The sequence below is a fragment of the Pelophylax lessonae genome, assembly GCF_965119305.1.
Source record: "Pelophylax lessonae genome assembly, chromosome: 3".
Lineage (NCBI taxonomy): Eukaryota > Metazoa > Chordata > Amphibia > Anura > Ranidae > Pelophylax > Pelophylax lessonae.
This window is the reverse complement of record NC_138770.1, coordinates 450,789,889-450,812,873: the sequence shown is the minus strand read 5'-3', so window position 1 is coordinate 450,812,873 and position 22,985 is coordinate 450,789,889. Positions and strand designations below refer to the sequence as shown.

At 43.4% G+C, this 22,985-nt stretch overlaps 1 protein-coding gene across 3 annotated transcripts in view; it reads left to right on the top strand.

Annotated features, from left to right (window-relative positions):
• Positions 1-22,985, top strand: part of PHACTR2 (phosphatase and actin regulator 2) — a 327,486-nt gene that overhangs the window by 200,714 nt on the left and 103,787 nt on the right. For all 3 annotated transcript variants that reach the window (XM_082249936.1, XM_082249935.1, XM_082249937.1), the window contains exon 2: positions 20,153-20,320. In XM_082249936.1, coding sequence (XP_082106062.1) covers positions 20,153-20,320 — 168 coding nt within the window. The remainder of the gene's footprint in view (positions 1-20,152; positions 20,321-22,985) is intronic.

Sequence of the window (22,985 nt, the reverse complement as noted above, 5' to 3'; positions counted from 1 at the left end):
CAGCCGCTCACCCAAACTTTTCCAATACACCCATATGGGGCTGGACAATTGCCATAGCCTCTGCCTTTTTAACAGAGGGTGCAGAGTTTGACAGGCGGTACTGCCGCTCATGTCTTGTGTTGGCCCATCATTGGGATAGGTGGCCTCACTAACCAATAGTGAGGGGGAGTCTGGAGACAGTGACCACAAGAGCTAGTTGTGGTTTCATTTTTCAAGGTCCGAAAAGAATGTATAAAAGAATCTCTAACCAAATGTCCACAGGCAGTGGGAGTTGTGGACCAACCTATGCAAGTGGCAGCAGGTTCACTTTAACATTCTTTATTATCACGTTTTAGACTTGCAATTCTGTTATTTTTGGTACCACTTCTGCTTTTGTTTTAACTCAAAGTTTCTCTTTATCATTACAGTCTCCCTGAGGGAATAGTTACCAAGGAGGCTTTCATTTTGATTTTTGTTTTGGTCTGAAAATTGGCTCGAGCTTTTAGGAAATGCTTTTGCAGCTGCATTTTGTCCCTTGTGACGGGCACATACTTATGCTCAACTGAACTTTTTATTTTGTCTCACACAGGGACATTAAATACGACTAGATTTCATAATGCCTTACAATTTTTATGATTTAACAGTTTAATACAAAAGATGTAAACAATGTTAACACGCCTAGTTCCAGCTGCAATTTAATATGGTATATCATTTACGTCAAAATGTCAGGCATACACGTTTATATAGTTTATATTTTATTATATTTTCATCTACAAAGGTTTAGTCTGTGGTGGGAAAGTTTAATGAGTACACTATAACACTATAGACATGCCTTGTGCCTCAGCCTGTCTGTCCACTGTGTACATTACAAAAGTTTTCCAGCACTCTATTCAGCTACCTGGATCAAAAATATAATGCAAATATGGAATGCAAATAATCAGTGCAGCGCAACCATTAATACATATTCTAATCAAATAAAGGGATAACAACTCAACTATTGAGTGAAACAGTGTAAAAAAAAAAAAAAAAAACCTGCTGAAGAAACCTAACCAGCTGAGCGTAACGCGTACAGATGGGAGGAGCTGTTACCCAGGATGAGTTTTGGTTTGTGCACCAGCGTGGTGAGCTGACTATATGCATGTGATTCACATACCCACGTGAGTGTTATTCACTTTGTTCAGTTTTTAATAAATCATTTAAAGCAGAGAGCACTATAGTTTTCTATTTTTATTTTATGGTCACATATGATTGATCGAGATTTCTGAAGTGGAATGGTGTGGTTCAGGAAGGCTTTCTGCAGGAGTATCCCAGCATTATCCTGAGAGATATCTCTTTAGGCGATTATGACTCTGTAGTGGTGTCCTAGTGTAGAGGTGAGCAGGCAGTCTGTCCAAAGGTGGTGGTCACTGAACACATTGGATTATATTATTTTGAATTATCACAGCGGTGGAGCAGATATTCAGTTAGGACTTTTTTTTTACACTGTTGCACTCAATGTTTGAGTTTTTATCACTTTATTTGATTTGATTATTTATTAATGGTTGCGCTGCACAGATCAGTTGCATTTCTTTGGTTTGTAGATTCACTGGTGGACATACTCTGGTAGGGGTTGGCAGCAATCACAGAGGGCCTTTAATTTAGGCCATTGAAAGAATATTGGCGAGATAATTGTGTATAGATTTTAAGTCATATTTGCGCTGATTATATATTGTTTCACAAATATGGATATGTGAAGCCGGACTACTGAAACAAGGCACCTCTAAAAAATGTGGTGGCCATAAACGGCAATGACTAAACCAAGAGTGAGCTTACGTTGGGGGTAGCACCATCTTCCTTAAAGGATAAGTTTACCTTTGGGAACATGTTCCTAGTGCTGCAGCCTCTGCCCCCTCCCTGTGGCAGCAATTTGGGGAGAAGTTCCCCATACTAGGTGCCACTATTGGAAAGCAGCGTAGACATGCGGGGCTCCGCCCACACAGGCACATCATTGGGACACACAGCTCTGTGTGTTTGAATGAACTACAAGCCCTGACATTCTTAGCAGCTGACAGCTTGTAGTTCTCAATAAACTACTATGGCGCTGTGAAGTGCTGTGGTAGTTCATTGAGTCTTCCTATCGGAGTATAAGCTTACCCGTACGGGATGTGCACACAGATACACTGACAGTGGGCAGGAGACCTGCATGGATGGCACCAGCGATCTGCTGGTTACTGATGCAATGCTTTCCAGGCTCCTGCAACAAAAAATAGTAAGTGAGCATTTTTTTACCTGCAAAAAATGTGCATTGATGATTTTATTTTAAAAAGTGAACTTATCTTTTAACTGCTTGTCTATCGGGCATTTTTTCATTTTTGATACAAATGTTAAAGTCAGTACTTTTTGCTAGCCATTACTGTAAACCCCACAAAAAACATTTATTTTCTGAAAGCAGACATTCTGCAGAATAAAATGGTGATAGTTGCACAATATTTGCTCAGTTATTTATCAAATGCTAAGGAAAAAAGAAAACTAAAATGAACTTTAGTGCAAGCAAACCCAATATACCCAATTTTTTGTAAAATATAAAAGACGGGGGTTGCAGTGAGTAAATACCAAACATGGCAAATTTAAAATTGTGCATGCCTGTGGAATTGCAATAAAGACTATGGTACTTAAGATTCTTCATTGGCGACCCTTTAGAAGCTTTTAGAGGTCATCAGTTTAGAGTTAACTGTGAATCATGGCCTTAGAATTTTTGCTCTCACTCCAACATTTATGATGATACCTCACATGTATGGCGCAATTGATGTTACAGGCACATTCATCCTACGCTGCTCTTTTATTATAATTTTTATAAATATATATATTTTTTTACTGTTTAACATTGTCAGGTTCTCTTTATGGAGACAATGGGGGTCTATTAGACCCCCAATGTCTCCCTTGCCCTGCGATGCTGCAGTAGCAGTTGTGAGCTTGATTTAATCACTTGTCTACCATGATATTTAGAAAGTACCTTGGTAGATAAGCGGTTAAAGGCACAGCTTCACACCTGAGCACAATGTATACCTGGGGACTTGAAAGTGTTTTCTCAGGTGTTTTGCAGGTGCATTACAGGCGTTTTGCAAGTGTTTTTGCTCATGTATCAGGCTTCAGGAGTGTGTTTCATGATCTGGGTAAGAGGAGGAGAGCAGGTGCTCCCATTGAAGTCTATTGAGCCAAAAAACACCTGAATGCAGCTCAGTGTAGGGTCACTGAGCATACAAATGTAAATTGGAACAATGAGAAAGAATTGGATTCTACATATGGAGTGAGTAGTCAGGCTTAAGCTGGCTATATACACTGACAAACAACAACAAGAGAAGGGGGCGCACCAACCACGTGCATTACCACTAAAAATCGTTTATTAAGATCCAAAAAGGTACTGTGTTTCCCCGAAAGTAAGCCCTACCCCGAAAATAAGCCCTATCTCGATTGTCGGGCGGGCTGCAATATAAGCCCTACCCCGAAAATAAGCCCTAGTTTAGTGTATGAAAAATCCTAGGATGCACTTTATTAGCGTTTTTAAATAATGTCCAGTGTGTTTTTGTAATATAATACTGTGAAATACCTTCCTTACATCGCCGCTCTGCTCTCAGCTGATTCCCTGCTGTCTTTCTCCTCTCATACCGTAGCTGTCAGAGGGGGATCACAGCCCCTCCCCTCTACAGTGTACACAGAAGCGCTGGGTGTTCGATTCGAATTGTGGGAAAACCCTTTGGTACATCGGCGCTTCCGTAACCCCCAGCTGTCGGCCAGGGAAAAGAGGACAGCAGAGCGGCAGATCAGCTAAACCTATTCTAATCTAATCTACCGGGCTCTTCTGTGTACACTGCAGAGGGGCGGGGCTGAGATCCCCCTCTGACAGCTACTGTATGACAGGAGAAAGACAGGAGAGAGCAGGAGATTAGCTGAGCACAGAGCAGTGATGTACCGTAATGAAGGTATTTCACACAATTGTATTACAAAAACACTCACTGGACAGTATATAAAACACTAATAAAGTGCATCCTAGGATTTTATATACACTAAACTAGGTTTACACAGGATTTCTGGCAGGCAGGGAGGGCAGAGAGGGACAGAACATTATAAGACCTACCCCGAAAATAAGCCCTACTGTGTCTTTTGGTGCCAAAATGAATATAAGACCCGAGCTTATTTTCGGGGAAACACGGTAGCATACATTGTACTCACAAATGCATGATATTTGCACGCATGTAAGCAATTGGGACCAATCGCCTCGAGGACTGCCAGGATACTCCCTATGGTGCTGGATGACATGTGATGGTGTCCACAAATGCCTGGCTGACGCGTTTTAAGGGAGAACCCTCCTCTTCAGAGCCAATAGTTAAGCTAGCCATAGATGGTACGATTTTCTTTACTGCAACCACCACAGTCAGTGTTTTTGGGTGAATCCCTCCCGTGGAACTATTGTGTTGAGCGCCGGAGAACACAGTGATTATTGCTAGCAGGTATAGCCGCTAGCAAGAATCTCATTAAATATCCAACAGGCTGGTTGTACCCAAGTTGATTGATTGATCAACTTGGGTAAATCAACCTACCTATACATGGTTCAAATCTTGGCCTGGCCTTGCTTGTCATTAGCTTCTGGGAAACGAACAGAAAAATGCTAAAGTGTGAATGGGTGCTAGAGGTCCAGGCTCACTCAAGACAGCTGAAGACCCCCAGGGTATGCTTTTCACCAAATTTTAGAAAGCAAAAATATGGCAGCCAGCCACCCAAATCAATTTATAAGCAGTAAGGGAAAGTGCACATGGCTGGAGCAGTTCACAGAATATTACAATTTCCCAGCAGTTTAGCAGAGCAGATCTAATTATAAACGGTTTCTAACATTTAGAGTAAAAGCAGTTTTGTCTACATTGTAAAAATACCAGTCCCAGAGCACTTATGAAAATTGTGGCCCACTGCTGCAACCTGGTGGAGACAGAACATTCCCTGGAGAATTTTCTGGAGCCAACAGCTTGTGGAGGTTGATGTGCAGCATAATGGTTGGACGGTGCCACAAAAAGCAGTGACATTTTCCTAATCATTTTATAAATTGGTAATAAGAATAATGGCAATATAAATTGCAGTAAACCACGGCAGCCATTTAGATTCTCTACACTGTACCAAGATCCATACATGATCAAGTCACATATGTTACTGCATTTGGCACATTGCCATTTACAGCATTTATTATACCATGCCAGCGCTGCCCCCATCAATCCTTCCTCGCTTTAATACCCAGTTTGAGTATATTATATTATATATATATATATATATATATATATATATATATATATATATATATATATATATTATTATGAGCGGGTGACTTCCTCCTATGTGACATTGATCAGGTCAAGCATCCAATCTTTAAGCCTGAGCACTGTCATATGACAGGGAATGATGTCACCCCCCCCCCCCCTCCCCATCCCCCTAGTGTTCAACACCAATCTTTATTGGGCATTTTAGTACCATCTGTGAGGGAGCATTGGTAAGGTAGTTGGGGGGCTGTGAATAGTCAGTGTCTCTTTAAAGTTATTGTAAACCCTTCCATATACCCAGTGCAGTGACTGCCCTCAAATGATGAACAGACATAAAACCAATCCTCCTACATAAGTTGTACCCGTTTATCCCCTTTATTTTATTCTGGTTATTCTGCACCTGCTTGTCCTGTCTCTATCTATGGAGGAAGCTATAGTTGTTACAAATAAAGGATGTCAACCATATCTGCCTTTGTTGATTCAAAAATAAAAAAAGGCATAGTGGTGGAAAATCCTATTCTCCTCCTCCTCACAATATTCTGTGCCTCATTCAAAGCACTTAGGCAGTGAACTCCTGTCTCTGTTAAAGCAGTTAAACCCAAAAGAAAACATTTATTAGATTGCAGCTCAGTAATTCTTCTATGCTGTGGCTGCATTTGTTTTTTTTGTTTTTTTTAGGCTCTCTTTCCTTTTTATTTATCTGCAGTCTCTTCTTCTCTACATCTGTTTAAACCCCAGAATTTTTAAAGCTTGTCTGACCAGTCAGAAAAAAAAAATGGGGCAGAGAACTGAAGTTACAATCTGCAGAGCTCTGTGAGGAGAGCTCTGAGAGCTGATTGGAGGGAAGGAGGGACTCTCCTTTCCCCCTTACACAGAACACAGGAACAGATGAGGCTGTCAATCAGCTGGAGCTCCCTCCCCTGTCACCTTTTTTTTTTTTTTTGGTGTCAGGAAAACCTGTCAGAAGTGATTCATGCTGATAGCAGAGGAACGAGGCAGTGGACAGTGCTCATAACTGAGACAAGTACACATTATAGAGGCATATGCTTTGTTCATATTTCATTTCTGAGATTTAGAGTCACTTTAACCACTTAAGCCCCGGAAGATTTTACCCCCTTCCTGACCAGGGGGTATTTTGCGATTTGGCACTGCGTGACTTTAACGAACAATTGCGCGGTCATGCGATGCTGTACCTAAACGAATTTGGCGTCCTTTTTTTCCCACAAACAGAGCTTTCTTTTGGTGGTATTTGATCACCTGTGCGATTTTTTGTGATCATGCGCTATAAACAAAAAAAGAGCGTCAATTTTGCAAAAATAACAATATTTTTCACATTTTTTTATATGAAATTCCCCCCCAAAAAAAATGTAAAAATCAAAATTTTTTAACATTTTCAGCCAATTTGTTTTATGCTACATATGTTTGGTAAAAAAATATCGCAAAAAGCGTATTTTGATTGTTTTGCGCAAAAGTTATCGCGTTTACTAACAAAGGGAAAGATTTTTGTCATTTTTGTTGTTTTACCAACGGTAATGGTGGCGATCTGCGATTTTTTTTTTTTTTTTTGCAGTACTACGACATTGCGGCGGACAAATCGGACCCTTGACTGACATTTTTGACACTTTTGGGGTTACCAGTGACATTTCTACAGTAATCAGTGCTATACATATGCACTGTTACTGTAAAATTACACTGGCAGTGAAGGGGTTAACTTTATTTGAGAGGGAGGGGTGGTGTATGTCCCTAGGGGAGTGATTCTAACTGTGATTGGCTGTGGCTTGAGCTGTAGGATCAGTGATCAACGGTCCTACATAGTAGAACCGTGTGATCATTGTTTCTACACAGGGGAGAATGACAGGCGGCTTGTTTACATCAGCCGCCTGCCTTTCTCCCTCTCCACCGACTATCGCCGAGTGACCGGCGGACATCGGGTCTGCCGGTCACACGCGCGGGGGGGAGGGGTCCGTGACCGCGCGGGAGCACTCGCTCCCCAGAGCCTCACAGGCTAGCGACGTAGACTTTGCCTGTGAGGGGCTGACTGCCGCAGTAAATCTACTGACGGCAGTCGGCAAGTGGTTAAAAAAACACTCTTTGTGGAGTTGTGGTTTACATGAAAGTTTCCACATCGTGGCAGGAATAAAAGCTGTATTTACAGTTCAGATTAAAAGTGTACCCAAAACCAAAAATGTCATTAATTGCACCTTTCTAGTCTTTAGCTGTTGTGCCTGCATTCCCCCCCCCCCTTTATTTTATTCTGGTGATTCTGTACCTGCATGTCCTGTCTCTATCTATGGAGGAAGCCATAGTTGTTACACAGAGGATGTCAACCATATCTGCCTTTGTTCATCTTTGTTTTTCTTTTGAAAATGGAAAAAGGCATAGTGGTGGAAAATCCTATTCTCCTCCTTCCCACAATATTCCGAGCCTCATTCAAAGCACTTAGGCAGTGAACTCCTGTCTCCTTTAAGGGCCGGTTCACATTATTGCGAGTGCAGCGATCGCATGTAATTCGGAGCGCACTGCTCCTTCATTACATGCGATCGCTGCACTCGCAATAATGTGAACCGGCCCTTAAAGGAGACAGGAGTTCACTGCCTAAGTGCTTTGAATGAGGCTCGGAATATTGTGGGAAGGAGGAGAATTCGGAGCGCACTGCTCCTTCATTACATGCGATCGGAGGTGCGGATGCGAATTCGGCCATACACTTTGTATGGCTGAATTCGCACTGTATCCTCACCAAACTCGCACATGAGGCATTTTTTCAGCCGCATCAGGATCGGATCGCACAGTGGTTCGCACTTGTGCAATCCGATCCTGTGCGAACTGTCAGATCGCACTGCGATATGCGATCAAACTGGGGGTGTCGTTAACATTTAATTGACACTCCTGCGTATCGCATACAGCAGTGTGAACTGCCAGATGTGCGTTTGCGATGCGGGAACAGGTGTGAACTGGGATTGAAGCAGTTAACCCCAAAAGAAAACATTGTTTATATTGCAGCTTACTAATTCTTATATGCGGTAGCTGCATTTGTTTTTCTTTTTTAGATTTTCTTTCCTTTTATTTATTTGTACCTGGTGATCTGCTAGTAGTCTTATTTTTCAACAGAAAAAGCTCTCCTGCAGATCCGTTACAGGGCTGAGACAAACCATTTGCCACTGACAGGGGGCTTACAATGTTCAGCTTTCATTTAGTTATGTAAAACCTTTATCCCAAAAGGTGAAAAACTGTTGCTGTAGCTGCTTAAAGGTGTTAGCTAGAGTCTGGCTTCATTTGGACAGCAGCATTGTCAGTCTGGCCCCCTATGTCCAAATGTGCCCCCCTGTTCTCCTTCATCCAGAGTGGGGGCATTCTAATACAGGAGGTTTGTTACTGGCCAGATCACCATGTGAAAACTAATGGGCAAAAAAGCTTGGAAAAGAAAACAAAAGCAGCCACCACATCTAATGATTGGCAAGCTGCAATATAATACATTTTTGGTTTTGGGTTTAATACTGCTTTAAATCCCCAGCACCTGCACTTTATTATTGGTTGTTGACATGGTTGCCAACTCTGCTGGAATAAATACTTTTAACTTGTTCAGTTTTATTATTGGCATCAAGTCACATTTTACCTTAGTAGGCTAGTAAAACCAACATTCCTTTCATTGAAGAATGGAAAGTGCTGTCATTCTGTATAATAGAAGAAACATTTTGTTTACAAGTCTGAAAAATGTACAAGAATATGGGCTTGATAGTTATTTCCCACCTCATCAAATAGTTGTCTATTATACCAAATATAGCCCTAATGGAATAGTCTGTTAGAATGGTGTTACGGAATATTCTCCAGTGATCATAGGTTGGGGTTGAACACTAGCACCAGGTGACTCCTGAAAATTAACCACTTCTGGACCAGAAGGCTTTGCCCCCTTAATGACCAGGCCATTTTTTGTGTTTCGGCATTGCGGTACTTTAACGGAAAATTGCGCGATCGTGCAATGCTGTACCCAAATAAAATTAATGTCCTTTTTTCCCCCCACAAATAGAGCTTTCTTTTGGTGGTATTTGATCACCTCTGCCACCTTTTTTATTTTTTGCACTATAAACAAAAAAAGAGCGACAACTCTGAAAAAAAAAAAAAAAAAAAAAAATATTTTACACATTCTGCTATAAAACATTCCCAATAAAAAAAAAATGAAAATAAAAAGTTTCTATAATTTTAGGCCAATTTGTAAAGTGCTACATATTTTTGGTAAAAAAAATCGCAATAAGCATATTTTGATTGGTTTGCGCAAAAGTTGTCACATCTACAAACTAGGGGAAAGGTTTGTCATTTTTATTTATTTTTTACTAGTAATGGCGGCAATCTGAGATCTTTAGGGGGACTGCGACATTGCTGCAGACAGATCGGACCCCTAACTGACATTTTTGACACTTTTTTTGGGGGGCACCAGTGACATTACTACAATAATCAGTGCTAAAACTATGCACTGTTACTGTACTAATGACACTGGCAGGGAAGGGGTTAACCTAGTGGGTGATCAAAGGGTTACGTGTGAGCCTAGGGGAGAGTTTACTAACTGTGTGGGGAGGGGCTTTTGAAATGACCACAGAGACCTGTATTCCTATATAGAAGGATCACAGGCGCTGTGTGATCACTTCAGAAAGAACAGTCAGCTGTGTTTACAACATAAGACCATCCTTCTCTCTCATCAGGGGGTGATTGCGGGTGCCCGGCGGCCCTGTGCATCGGCATCCCCCCCCCCCCCAGCACCAAGTTTGCAACCGACGTAGCCAGGAGGGCCAGCCTGCCACAGTAAATGTGCGGTGGGCGGTCCTGAAACAGCTCATGCACACAGGGCGTCTGTTTAGTCTCTTTAAATGCCAGAAGGAGAAAATCTGCTTAAAAACGCAGTGAAAACTGCATATCACACACACATTTAGACATGTCAAGAGTTTGAGCGTTAATGGATTCCATTGGCCAGAATAATAATTTATTCTGCCCATTAGAATGCATTAACATTCAAAAAGTTAGGCCCATCTTCCATTGTTTTTTCTGCTCTTCAGCTTCTCTCCTGAACACACCTTTGGTGGGGTTTTATTTTAGCCTATAAACGCTCCTCTTAATATGCATGTAAATGTCTATATGTATATGGACACATAGACTTGCATAAAGGTGCTTTCTCTATCGCTCATTGACAGACGTAGTCTTCTTGATTCTCAAGAGCTGGGTTATGTTGTCTCCGCAGGAGTAGGACTAGGCAGAATGACAAAACGTTCTGGCTCCACCCTAGGGGGCAGTCCCTGAGGGTATATCCTCCCTCTCTCTGCTACAGGGAATCAGTTTTTTTCTGTCTAGTCAGGAGTAAGGACCTAAGTTCCTTGCTGGGATCTTTTGGTCCTGGCAAGACTTTTTTTCTTTAAGAAAAAGACATTTTTTAGGTAGTTTTCTCCAGTGTTTTTTTCCTGTGAGATCTTCAAGCAAAAATGCCGGACTGGGCGACACTTGTGGTCACCCCAGCCGGCCTACGAGCGCGTGCAGACCATGGCATTGCGCTTGGTCGGCCGCGACATATTCAAGTAAGTATGCGGGGCCGGGCGACGGGCTGGATGTTGAGATCCAGTGGTCACCCCGGTTTCTGCCTAAAAGCGCGTGCAGACCAGTGCGCTGAGTCGGCCGCGACGGAGTCCCAGTAAAGGGACTGACTTTGCGAGTTAAAAGCTCGCTTGGACGCCAGGTACCAGAGAGTCGAGGCGTCCACAAACCCCCACCCCGGTGGAGAGGGTATTGTGAAGAGAGGGTGCCTGTCGGTTCGGTATGGTGAGTAAACGTTCCCTTTTTTCCTCATTATGAGGCAGTATATATTATGGGCCCCTCCATATATGGTCAGTATATATCTGATACTTACAAGTCCCCCTTGTAATACAGCATGTGTTTGTGGGAAGTGGACTTGGTTCAAGAGCTAACACTCTACCCAGCAGACTGTAACATTACAGCAGACATAGGAGGTATAATCCTACCTTATGTGCAGTGTATCTCTGTAGATCCATATGTCACCTCTTAGCAGAGTGCAGGTGGATGTGCTGGGAAGACGATATCGGCGGTCCGCCGCCATTTTGCCGTAGACCGAATGCATGTATGTCCTCAGGTCACGCCGGCCGCCATGTTTTTGGAGTCTTATGTCTCTTCTATGGGGGCGGCCATGTTTTGTGAGCCCAGCTACCTCGTGGAGGGCTGGGAACGCCGGAAGGCGTACACAGGGGGCGGAGCCACGCCTTCTGCCCGGGGAAAAAGCAAACAGCTCCTTCCAGTCTGTGTAAGACAGACGCTGACTGCAGTTTGTTGGAAACTGCACTGCATCGGTTGGTGAGCCTTGGGGGTCCCTCTCTCTCTCTCTCTGGGATCGAGAAGCAGGTACTCTGAGGGGCGCTATTGCGCTAGGGGGAGACACACAAAAAAAAAAAAAAAAAAAAGAAAAGTTTTTTTGGTTTGCTGGCAAAGGTGTCCTGTATTAACATGGACCCTGCCACTCATGTATCTCCTCCGGATCCCCTCGAGGGGTCTGCGGGATCCTCCAGCACCCCATTGACAATTGAATCTTTGTCAGCTATTATGGAAACTTTTGTGTCCCGGGTGGAAGTGGCTTGTCAGGGACAGGGCGCAAGAAAGCGACCCCCGCCTAACCCCTTATTATCTGAAACCTCGGATTCAGACTCTGAGCCTATTTCTGCAGTTGCAGGTACTTCATCTGGTATTGGTGTCTCGGGTCCTGTCTCTTCAGACAGTGAGGAGGATGTTTCGGCATCCGCCATAGCCCGAGAGGAAGCGTTGGTAAACGCACTCATTGTATCTGTTCAAGAGACTTTAAGGTTACAGGGTATTCCATCAGAAATAGCTGAAACTGAGATCCCTTTTGGGACTAAAAAGTGCATCAAAGTGGCGAAGGTTTTTCCATTGCCCAAATGTTTTGGCAATCCAATCGAAGTAGAATGGCGTCTGCCAAAACGCACTTTTAATATTTCTAAACGCATTGACAGGCGTTATCCGTTTGAGGAAACCCTGATTAAGAAATGGACAGAACCACCTGTGGTGGATTCACCTATTGCTAGATTGAATAAAGCCACGGTTATTCCTTTAGAAGACGCTCCGTCTTTTAAAGATCCAGTGGATCGCAAGATAGAAGCTATGTCTCGCACCATGTTTTCCTTGATTGGATCAGCTTTCAGACCAATAATTGCTATTGGTCTGGTTTCGCAGGCTGTAACTGAATGGACCAAGTGGTTACGCCGGGACTTAGAAGAAGTCCCTCAGGCGGTATCAGTTTTGTTGGAACAAATGATACAGGGGTTACAGTTTGTATGTGATGCGGCGTTAGACGCCACTCCATTAATGGCGCGAGCATCAGTCTCAGCAGTGGTTCTCAGGCGTACACTGTGGCTAAAAGGTTGGTTAGCCGACCAAGGTTCCAAAAAAGCATTGGCTAATATCCCCTTTTCAGGAGAGCGTCTATTTGGAGCCAACTTAGATGAGATCATTAAGGATCTCACCGGTGGAAAAAGCACCTTTTTTACCGCAAAATTTTAAAGGTAGAGGAACTCGTCAAAGACGAGGGCCTTCTTTTTCTGCTCACAAGAGGTTTTTTCGTCCAGCGGGTGAAAAAACTAAGTCCTCCAAAGCTCCTACAGGAGGCGTCAGGGGTCGTTGGTCGGGCAAGCAAAAGCCCGCCCCCTCCAGACCTGAAGATAAACCATCCAAAGCCTGAAGGTGCGCCCCCACCCATAACTGGGGTGGGGGGACGTCTTCGCCGGTTCCCGGATCCATGGCTTTCCAGAATCCCGGACAAATGGGTTTGCGAAGTCATAAGGTCAGGGTACAAGATCGAGTTTCGATCTCTCCCACCGGCGCGATTCTTCCCTTCCAATATCCGTCTATCCGCAGATCGTTTAGAAGATCTGCGGAGAGCAGTCACAGATTTACTACAACAAGGAGTGGTAGTCCACGTTCCTTGGACAGAACGGTTTCAAGGTTTTTATTCAAACCTGTTTACAATACCCAGGAAAGAGGGCAAAGTGCGTCCAATTCTGGACTTAAGAGCACTCAATTCTTTCGTCAACATAAGAAGATTCAGAATGGAGTCCATTCGCACGGTAGCAGCCTTCCTGCATCCAGGGGATGTCCTAGCGTCCATAGACATCAAGGACGCCTATCTTCACATTCCCATTTTCGCAGGACATCAGCGTTTTCTACGCTTTTCCGTAGAGGAGAACCACTATCAGTTTGTGGCGTTACCTTTCGGTCTCGCCACGGCTCCGCGGGTCTTCACAAAGGTGTTGGCCCCAATGTTGGCACTTCTGCGCCAAAGAGGTATATCGATTCTAGGTTACCTAGACGATCTTCTGCTTCATGCAGAGTCTCCTCAGACCTTGCTACAAAACATAGAAATTACTATGATTTCTTTACAGGAATTCGGGTGGCTGGTGAACCAGCAAAAGTCATTTCTGGTTCCCACCCAGAGGCTCGAATATCTGGGTCTAATTCTAGACACAGTCAGGACAAGAGTTTTTCTTCCGGTAGGGAAACTCCGAAAGATTCAATCAGCAGTCCAGTTGTTACTGTCCAACAGCTGGTCTTCCCTTCGGACTTGCATGAGGGTTCTGGGGTTGATGGTGGCTTCATTCGAAGCAGTCCCATACCCGAATTCTTCAGCAAGAGATTCTTCTCAGATGGAATCGGAATCCGGAATCCCTGGACAATCAGATACGATTGAGCAAACAGACCAGAGAGTCTCTGGTTTGGTGGCTTCGGTCTCCAATGCTCAGCCAGGGAAAGTCATTTCTGCCAATATATTGGACGATAGTGACCACGGATGCCAGTCTATCCGGATGGGGAGGAATTCTTGGTCAGTTATCTGTCCAGGGACTTTGGTCCCCGGAAGAATCCAGGTTACCGATAAATGTATTGGAACTGAGAGCGATCAGACTTTGTCTGATTCACTGGACCGAGCAGCTCCAGGGCAGCCCGGTTCGGATCCAGTCGGGCAATGCCACGGCCGTGGCTTATGTCAATCATCAGGGGGGCACCAAGAGTGTCCGAGCGGCCAAAGAAGTGGCTTGCATTCTTCGCTGGGCGGAACGATTTGTTCCAGCAATCTCTGCGGTGTTCATTCCGGGGGTGGAGAATTGGCAGGCAGATTATCTCAGCCGTCAGACCCTGGATCAGGGGGAATGGTCCCTCCATCCAGACGTTTTCCACCAGTTGTGCCTACGGTGGGGCACCCCGGATGTGGATCTGTTGGCATCACGATTCAACAGGAAAGTTCAGAGATTCGTGGCTCGCTCCCGCGATCCTCTAGCAGAAACCGCAGATGCACTGATCGCCCCGTGGGGGCAATACCAGCTAATATATGCCTTCCCTCCTCTCGCGTTACTGCCAAGACTTCTTCGCAGGGTAGAGGAGGAAGGAATCCCAGTAATCCTGGTAGCTCCGGACTGGCCTCGTCGAGCTTGGTACGCCGACATGGTCAGACTGGTGGCGGACGTCCCATGGAGACTTCCTCTCAGGGAGGATCTACTGTCTCAGGGACCGATCTTCCAGCCTGCTTTACGATCGCTGGCTTTAACGGCCTGGCTATTGAGACCCAGGTGCTGAAGGACAAAGGTTTGTCAGCTTCAGTTATTCCTACTCTAGTTGAAGCAAGGAAAGCGACTTCCAGAAAGATTTATCATCGCACATGGAAGTCCTACATTGCATGGTGTGAACCTTTGGGGTTCCGTCCTCGGGCTTATTCGATTAGTCGAATATTGGCTTTTCTGCAACAAGGGGTTGAGCAGAAACTGGCCTTGAGTACTATCAAGGGTCAGGTCTCAGCATTAGCCATCTTCTTTCAGAAGCCTTTGGCTACTCATTCCTTGGTGCGGAATTTCATCCAGGGGGTGCGACATCTGGCTCCGCCAGTGCACGCGCCGTTACCCCCCTGGGATCTTAATTTAGTGTTGTCGGTTCTTCAGAAACCTCCCTTTGAAGATATTAGGGAGAACTGGCCGCATTATCTTGTCGTTCACCATATCTGGTGGTTCATAGAGATAAGGTGGTTCTTCGTCCGAATCCATCCTTCCTACCAAAAGTGGTTTCAGAATTTCATCTGAATGAAGAAATTGTATTACCTTCCCTGTGTCCTAAGCCCAGTCATCCTCGGGAATTTGCTTTGCACTCCTTGGATGTGGTCCGGGCGATCAGGGTATACTTGAAAACGACAGACTCGTTTCGCAAGACGGATTCACTTTTTGTGATCCCAGATGGACCCAAAAAGGGGTTGCCTGCATCTGCCGCGACCATTTCCAGATGGATCAGACAGACGGTAGTGCAGGCTTATTCTATTAAGGGTCGGGAGCCCCCGTTCCCTGTTAAGGCGCACTCCACTCGGGCACTTAGTGCGTCATGGGCCTTTCGCCATCAGGCATCAGTGGTCCAGGTGTGCAAGGCGGCTACCTGGTCGTCGGTGCATGCCTTTACTAAACATTATAAAGTTGATGTAATGGCATCGTCTGATGCCTCGTTTGGCCGCAAGGTTTTGCAGGCCGCAATTTGAGGAGACCAGTGGTCTACCTCGAGGGTTTTTTTCCGTTGGAAAATTTTTTCTTTAGTCTCATTTTTTGTTTATAATGAGCCTTTAAAACTTCTAGTTTGGCACCGGTTGGGCCTACTAGATTGGATTTGATTTTGTCAATCCCACCCCTCATTTGTGGCACTGCTTCTGGATGTCCCAGCTCTTGAGAATCAAGAAGACTACGTCTGTCAATGAGCGATAGAGAAAAATGGATTTTTGTAAGAACTTACCGTAAAATCCTTTTCTCTTAAGCTCATTGACAGACGTAGTACCCGCCCCTCTATCATTGAGTTGGGTTGGGTTAAATTCTCTGTACTGCTTTAAACAGAACTGATTCCCTGTAGCAGAGAGAGGGAGGATATACCCTCAGGGACTGCCCCCTAGGGTGGAGCCAGAACGTTTTGTCATTCTGCCTAGTCCTACTCCTGCGGAGACAACATAACCCAGCTCTTGAGAATCAAGAAGACTACGTCTGTCAATGAGCTTAAGAGAAAAGGATTTTACGGTAAGTTCTTACAAAAATCCATTTTTTACAGACTTTAAAAAAAAAAGACGCCAAATGCCTGTAAAATTTGTTTTTTTAATCCTGAAGCCTTAAAGCAACTCTGTCACTTTCCAAAAAAAAAAAAAAATCCAAAGTGTTGCTCCTACAATTGAATACTTTCAATACTTACCTCTCCGGTGGATGCCGAGTCCAAACCCCAATGTCTTAGATTGGTGCAGCCTCAGATTGCCTCCGGATTGGAAACCTGCAGGAGTCCATGTTTCTCACTGTGTCCTGTAGAGACATATGGGCCAGAACTGGAAAGGAAAGTATTCACAGTTTTCGAAGGGCTTCCTATTTTTTGAGATGTGAGAAAGTTTATTTAGGTGTATTAGTTGAACAATAAAATTTATATTACAAGATTTATATTTTATCAAACCGTAACTTTAGCCAAAACATTTTTAAATGACAGAGTGCCTTAAGCCTGCCATAGACTGAATCTTGGCTGGTTCAGCAGGACTGGCTGAGATTCGAACCATGTATATGCAGGCTGAATGTACCCAAGTTGATTGATCAGCTTGGGTACAACCAGCCTGTTGGATTTTACATGCAATTATTGCTAGCAGCTGTTATAGCTGCTAGCAATAATCACTTTGTTCTCCCAGTGATGATGCAAAACTGTGATTCCCGTTATCACAAACTGTGCTTTCCAGCCACCTGTGATTGCAGGACAGAAAATCGCTCCGTCTATGGCCTGACTTAGAATCAGAACTTCTGTGTCACATTTTTATCGCTTTCTGTGTGCACATTTTAAGGAGACCCCTTTTACTTCTTGTCCCCAGTACGAAAAAAAAAAAACATTACTTTGTAGATCATTTTATTTATTTGGTGTTTTCTCTGTATTATTTTTCTCTTTCCAGCTCTTTTTAAAGGTTTGTCACTAGAAAAAAAATTATTTTTAGTTTTCGGAAGGGAGGAAGGAAGACCCTCTGACAAGTGTTTTTTTTTTTTGTGGTCCGTGTACCCCCGCGGGGAGATTGGCCCCCTCTGGTGATCAGTATACCTGAAAAAGAAAGATGAAAACCCAAATTTTAGAGTTGTCCCCAGAACAGAAGGTCAGGTGCGATCTTCCAGTGTAGACACCTGTTTTGGACTCAACTGTCTAAAGTTTGAATTTCTTCTACTTTGGGAGATTTCCTGTTGTATCTCTGGGACAGAAGTGAATAGAAATTTCCACAATGGTACATAGACATCAATAATTAAGCTTTGCAGGGGTTTAAAAAAAAAAAAAACCACAACATTTTAACTCATCTTAATAATGGGAATAACAAGAAACACAAAAGCCAGTCAGCTTGATCCCGTATTTGTTTGAGAAATCTTGGTATAATAGATTTTATAAAGAGCACATATTAGCTAATCTAATGCCTCGTACACACGTTCAGATAATTGTACAAAAAAATCGCTTTCAACTTGATCGCATGATAATCTGATTGTTAGTACACAGCTTTCGACACCCGATCACGACAGTTCGTCAAACAAAATCCGAACGGACAAACAGGAAAACCTCTGTCGTACGATAGCCTAGCGAACGACAATCGTTTAATCAGTACAGTGTGTGTCTGCTAAAAATCAATAGACAAAGACCACGCATGATCAGAAACACAAAAATAACCCGGAAAAGGCCTGGCTGCCATTGTTTTTGTTTTGCACCATCTGATACGTAGCTACGCAACCAGGAAGCTTTTCCAGAATCATACGAAAAAAAATAATACGCTAAGTACGCATTGTTGAATTCGATATTAGTATCATGCAACAAAATGCGAACGATAAGTTGTCCGATTATCTGAACGTGTGTACGAGGCATAAGGCTGGACTCCTGTTTGATCCATTGAGTTGCATTAAATGAATGCATGACATGTTGTGTTAGTGCTTTCTATTTAATTACATTGCCTACCAACGTACTGGAATGGACATGTACAGTTCATAGCAATGCAGCACACCACAGCACAGGTAGTGTGTTACCATATGTTTTGGTACATTGCAACACATGTATGGGGGGTGCCATTGAAAATTAGTAGCACCTTGACGCACTATTGAATTTTCAGTATGGTGGATTAAGGTGTTACCTGCATAGGTATGAATCTAGCCTTAGGCCTCGTGCACACTGGATGTTTTTACAGCTGCTGTATTTGGCGTCAGAAGTTTTTTTTCTGCAGCCAGTAAACTCCCCACCATGTTATCCTATGTGTCCATGCCAGAGATGTATAGTAACTAAGTAGAACTACTTCACTACTGTACTTAAGTAGAGAAAGGCGGTATCTGTACTTTCCTAGAGTAGAATTTTTTTCTCCTACTTCCACTTTTACTTCACTACATTTTTTCGATGATTTCAATACTTCTACTCCGATATTTTTATTTTGTGCTGCATAGTTACTCGTTACAATTATAAAAATTACCACTGCCAGAACAGTAGATGGCAGGTTTCATGAAGCTCAAAACATGTGTATTATCAGCGCATACGAAAATAAAAGCTACTGTATGTACAAATAAAAGCTGCATTTGAAATAATAAAAACAATATGATGTTCAAACTTTTGACTTCTTTCTTTAATAACTACATAACACAGTACTTGTACTTTTACTTTCAGTACTTGAGTAGCAAAATGTTTAAAAAAACTACTTGCAATACTTAAGTACAAAAAAATGTTGAATACTTTAGTACTTCTACTCAAGTCACTTTTTGATGGAGCACTTCCACTTCTACTCAAGTCACTTTTTGATCGAGCACTTGTACTTTTACTCAAGTATGGGTTTCGAGTACTTTATACAACTCTGGTCCATGCACACATAGGCTGTTATCTGCAGTTCTTGGCAGGGGCATTTTCTGGCTGGAAAACCCCCCATAACTAGCGAGTTTTAAGAGGCGTTTTTCAGCTGTAAAAATGCTCTAACTCAGATAAAACGCTGAAAAACACCAAAAAACACGGCTATTCAGCATTTATCAACATTTATGAGCCTTAAGTTTCTGTGGGAGCATAGTTTTTCTAAAAAAAAAAATCTAAAAAATGCTGAAAAACGCTACTGCAAAAAAGCTGAAAAACGCCCTCTACAGCTACAGCTTTCTACTGAGGTTTTGAGAAGGTCCAGTGTGCATGAGGCCTAATTGTATATTTACCAGACCTCAGCAAAGAAGATGAAAGGGTTAAGAGTTAGGTTATGTTCACAATGTGGGCGTAGCGGATCACGGGCAGAATCACCGCGATTCTGCCCGCGATCCGGAAATCATTGCAAATCGCGGGACGCCTGTGCGTTGCCCGTGATTTGCAATGGCACCCCAAACGCTGTGCGATGTTGTCGCGATTTCCGCCTGCCGAATCACGGTAACATTGCGCAAACAAAATCGCGGGATGCATGACTCCCCAAAGAAGCTCTTGCACCTATTTTGGGCGTCATGCGTCCCGCGATTTTATTTGCGTGATGTTACCGCGATTCAGCAGGCGGAAATCGCGGCAACATTGCACAGCGTTTGGGGTGCCATTGCAAATCACGGGCAACGCACAGGCGTCCCGCGATTTGCAATGATTTCCGGATCGCGGGCAGAATTGCGGTGATTCTGCCCGTGATCCGCTACTCCCACATGTGAACGTAGCCTAAAGGTTTAGCAGTGTAATATTAGAAGCAAAAGTTGTCAGAACAGTCACTAAAAAGTAGAGAATGTTCCATGCAGATTGCTTTAGACCTCTAGTAATTTCATTTCATAAGTATATAATGAAAGGATGAAAAATTAAATTCTATTCAATTAACTGTTTTTTTTCTTCAACAGTTGATGGGTTGGACAAAGCTTCCATTGCAAACTGTGATGCACCAAACTCAGGCAATCAATCCCCTCCCTTGAAGAGGAAAGGAAGGCTTTCCTCTATAGGCAAGATCTTCAAACCCTGGAAATGGAGAAAGAAGAAGGCCAGTGAGAAATTCCGAGAGACATCAGCAGGTGGGTCCACATAAAGATAAACATTCACTTTGGTATAACAGCTAGACATTAATGTTTGGATAAATACATCCAAAGTATATATCTAAATGTTTACTAATTTTATTTCTGCTACCTTCCAGATTGCTGGCAGTTAGTTTGTTGCATAAATAGAAACATTTTTTAACTTTTGAACATTGCAGAAAGGGTGTTTGTTCAATATGAAAGGAAGAGATGGCAGGCATTGGACACTAAAAATACATTGTTCATATTCCGATCCCGCTTTCTGTTTACCGCAGTGAAATGGATTTGAGTTTCTGTTGGTCATAGTGTTTATTTAACCCAGTACATTTAGAATATATGTTCACACTTACATTGAAGGATTTGCTCCACGCAACAAGAATCGTTCTTGCCAGTGTAACTGAGCCCCGGTTCACACTACTGCGTGTGCGGGGTTCGTATGTCATGTCGGAGCGCACTGCTCCGACATGACATGCGATCAGCTGTGCGGTGCGAGTTTAGCCATACAGTTTGTATGGCTAAATTCGCATCGCACCCGCAGCAAACACGCACAGGAGGCATTTTTGCTGCCGCATCAGGATCGGATCGCACAGCGGTTCACACTTGTGCGATCCGATCCTGTGTGAACTGCACGATCGCACTGCGATATGCGATCAAACTGGGGGTGTCGTTAAGATTACATTGACACCCCCAGCGGATCGCATATGGCAGTGTGAACTGCCGGGGGTGCGTATGCGATGCGGGAACAGGCTGCGAATTCGCAGCCTTCTCGCATCGCATCAGTGTGAACCGAGCCTTAAAAGCTCATTCCTCCCAGGGTTCCACGATCAGTAATATTTGTATTCCATCCCATTGTGGGCATGTGGAGCCTGACATAAAATGACAGTATAAATGAAGAGCCCGTGTGCGTGATCCTTTTTTACTGCACACTCAGGTTCAGGTTTTATAAAAACCTTGGCAAAGAATCTATATGTGGCCTCAGCCACAACCATTATTCTCAAATTGAAGTTTACATTTGTTTCTTCCACTTTTGTTGAGAAAAAAACATTCCCCTCTGGGTGATCTCTGTACGTTGAAGGGATTTTAACAAACTTTGTTTCAGATTCCTACCTTTTTGTTGTTCTGAAGAAATCATTGTTTGTTCCTCTGTGCTGAGTGGGTCAAATGGGAGTGGTTTCATAATTATCTATCACCTGTGGTAGCTGCAGAGCCTTAATGAGAAAAGCTGCTGGGCCTGCATCCCTTTAGATGTGTTCCTATTGGGAGTATCTCACCAAAAATGACATTTCTGTTGCAGGGGATGCCAGAAATCTGACTTTTATCTTAGTGCAGACTTCTGGGAAAATTGGTGAGCCAATCACACAAGCAGGAATTGATGTTTCTGGGGTGTGGTCAGTATACATTCTGTGTACAGAACACCTCCAGGTAGCCATTTTGCATGGCATTTTCAGAAAATTACAACAGCTGCAGATTAAAAAGGAAAGTCATTTTTGTTAACATTCAATTACAATATGACTTGTGTCGCAGTTGTATACGCTAAATTTTTTTTTTCCCCCCACAAAACTGGAGTTACCTTTTTAGCTTTGACAATAAAACCTGGAAGCTGATTGGTTTATATTCAAATCTGCACCAGATTAGGCACTAAATATCCCCCAATGCGTTTCAGCACTTGAAAATCTCATGCATCACTTGCCCAGTCCAGGACATGTACACTACCTTGTAATCTGTTGTCTTGCCAGAGCAAAGGGGTGTTTACAGAACATAAATTCTTGACACCTAATGTCTAATTATTTTGAATTCCCATGTCACTTATATTTCCCATCCTGGATACAGCAAATCACGTGTTCTTTGGTGTCGTGCATTAATCTGTATATATATATTATTTTTTTCCCCACAAAAGTGGAGTTACCCTTTAAAGCTGGATTCTAAAATTCTAACAGCTAAAATCAATATTGCATGCTTACTTGGTCCATCTTGGCACAATGTAAATATGCATGTCTCATACATGAGTGGCCACTGAGGAAGCTGAAAATGACAGTGATGGCCACAATCTGTTGGGTCCTGCTTGGACTATGTACAATCAGCTTACCCTATGCACACTGACCAGAGGGGCTCACTCACTTGGCATTGCCCCATTCATGGAATGCCTTGTACAAGGTGTTTTCTGATGGGACAAGGTGAGGATTGTGGCATCACCACCTCTTCTTGTCCAATCGGAGCCTTCACCGCAAAAAATACAAGGCATTCCATGAATAGCAGCAGTACAGACTGAGCATGCATCTCTGATCAGCGATCAGAGGGTAAGCCGCTGGCAAAGGATCATGATCGGAGCCAAGAAGATTGTGGCTATCATTGTAGTAGGGCCAACTAAAGTGATTTTCAGCTTCCGCAGTGGCTCATCAGGTATAAGATATGCATACTTCCATAGTGCTAACCCAAACCAATATAAGTATGCAATGCAGGTAATTCATGGAGTTCAGCTTTAAACACTCGGTTAGATTAAAGGCAATGTTTTGTACTGGAAACTTCACTTTTCTGCTTTAGTTATGCTCTTTGCTTCTCCTTCACATCAAAAACACGGTCTATTAACAGCAGCTCAGACTTGCAACTGAATGTCAGATCCATATAAAGCTGTGCTCACCAGCTCCTTATGACCACCCATGCAGGC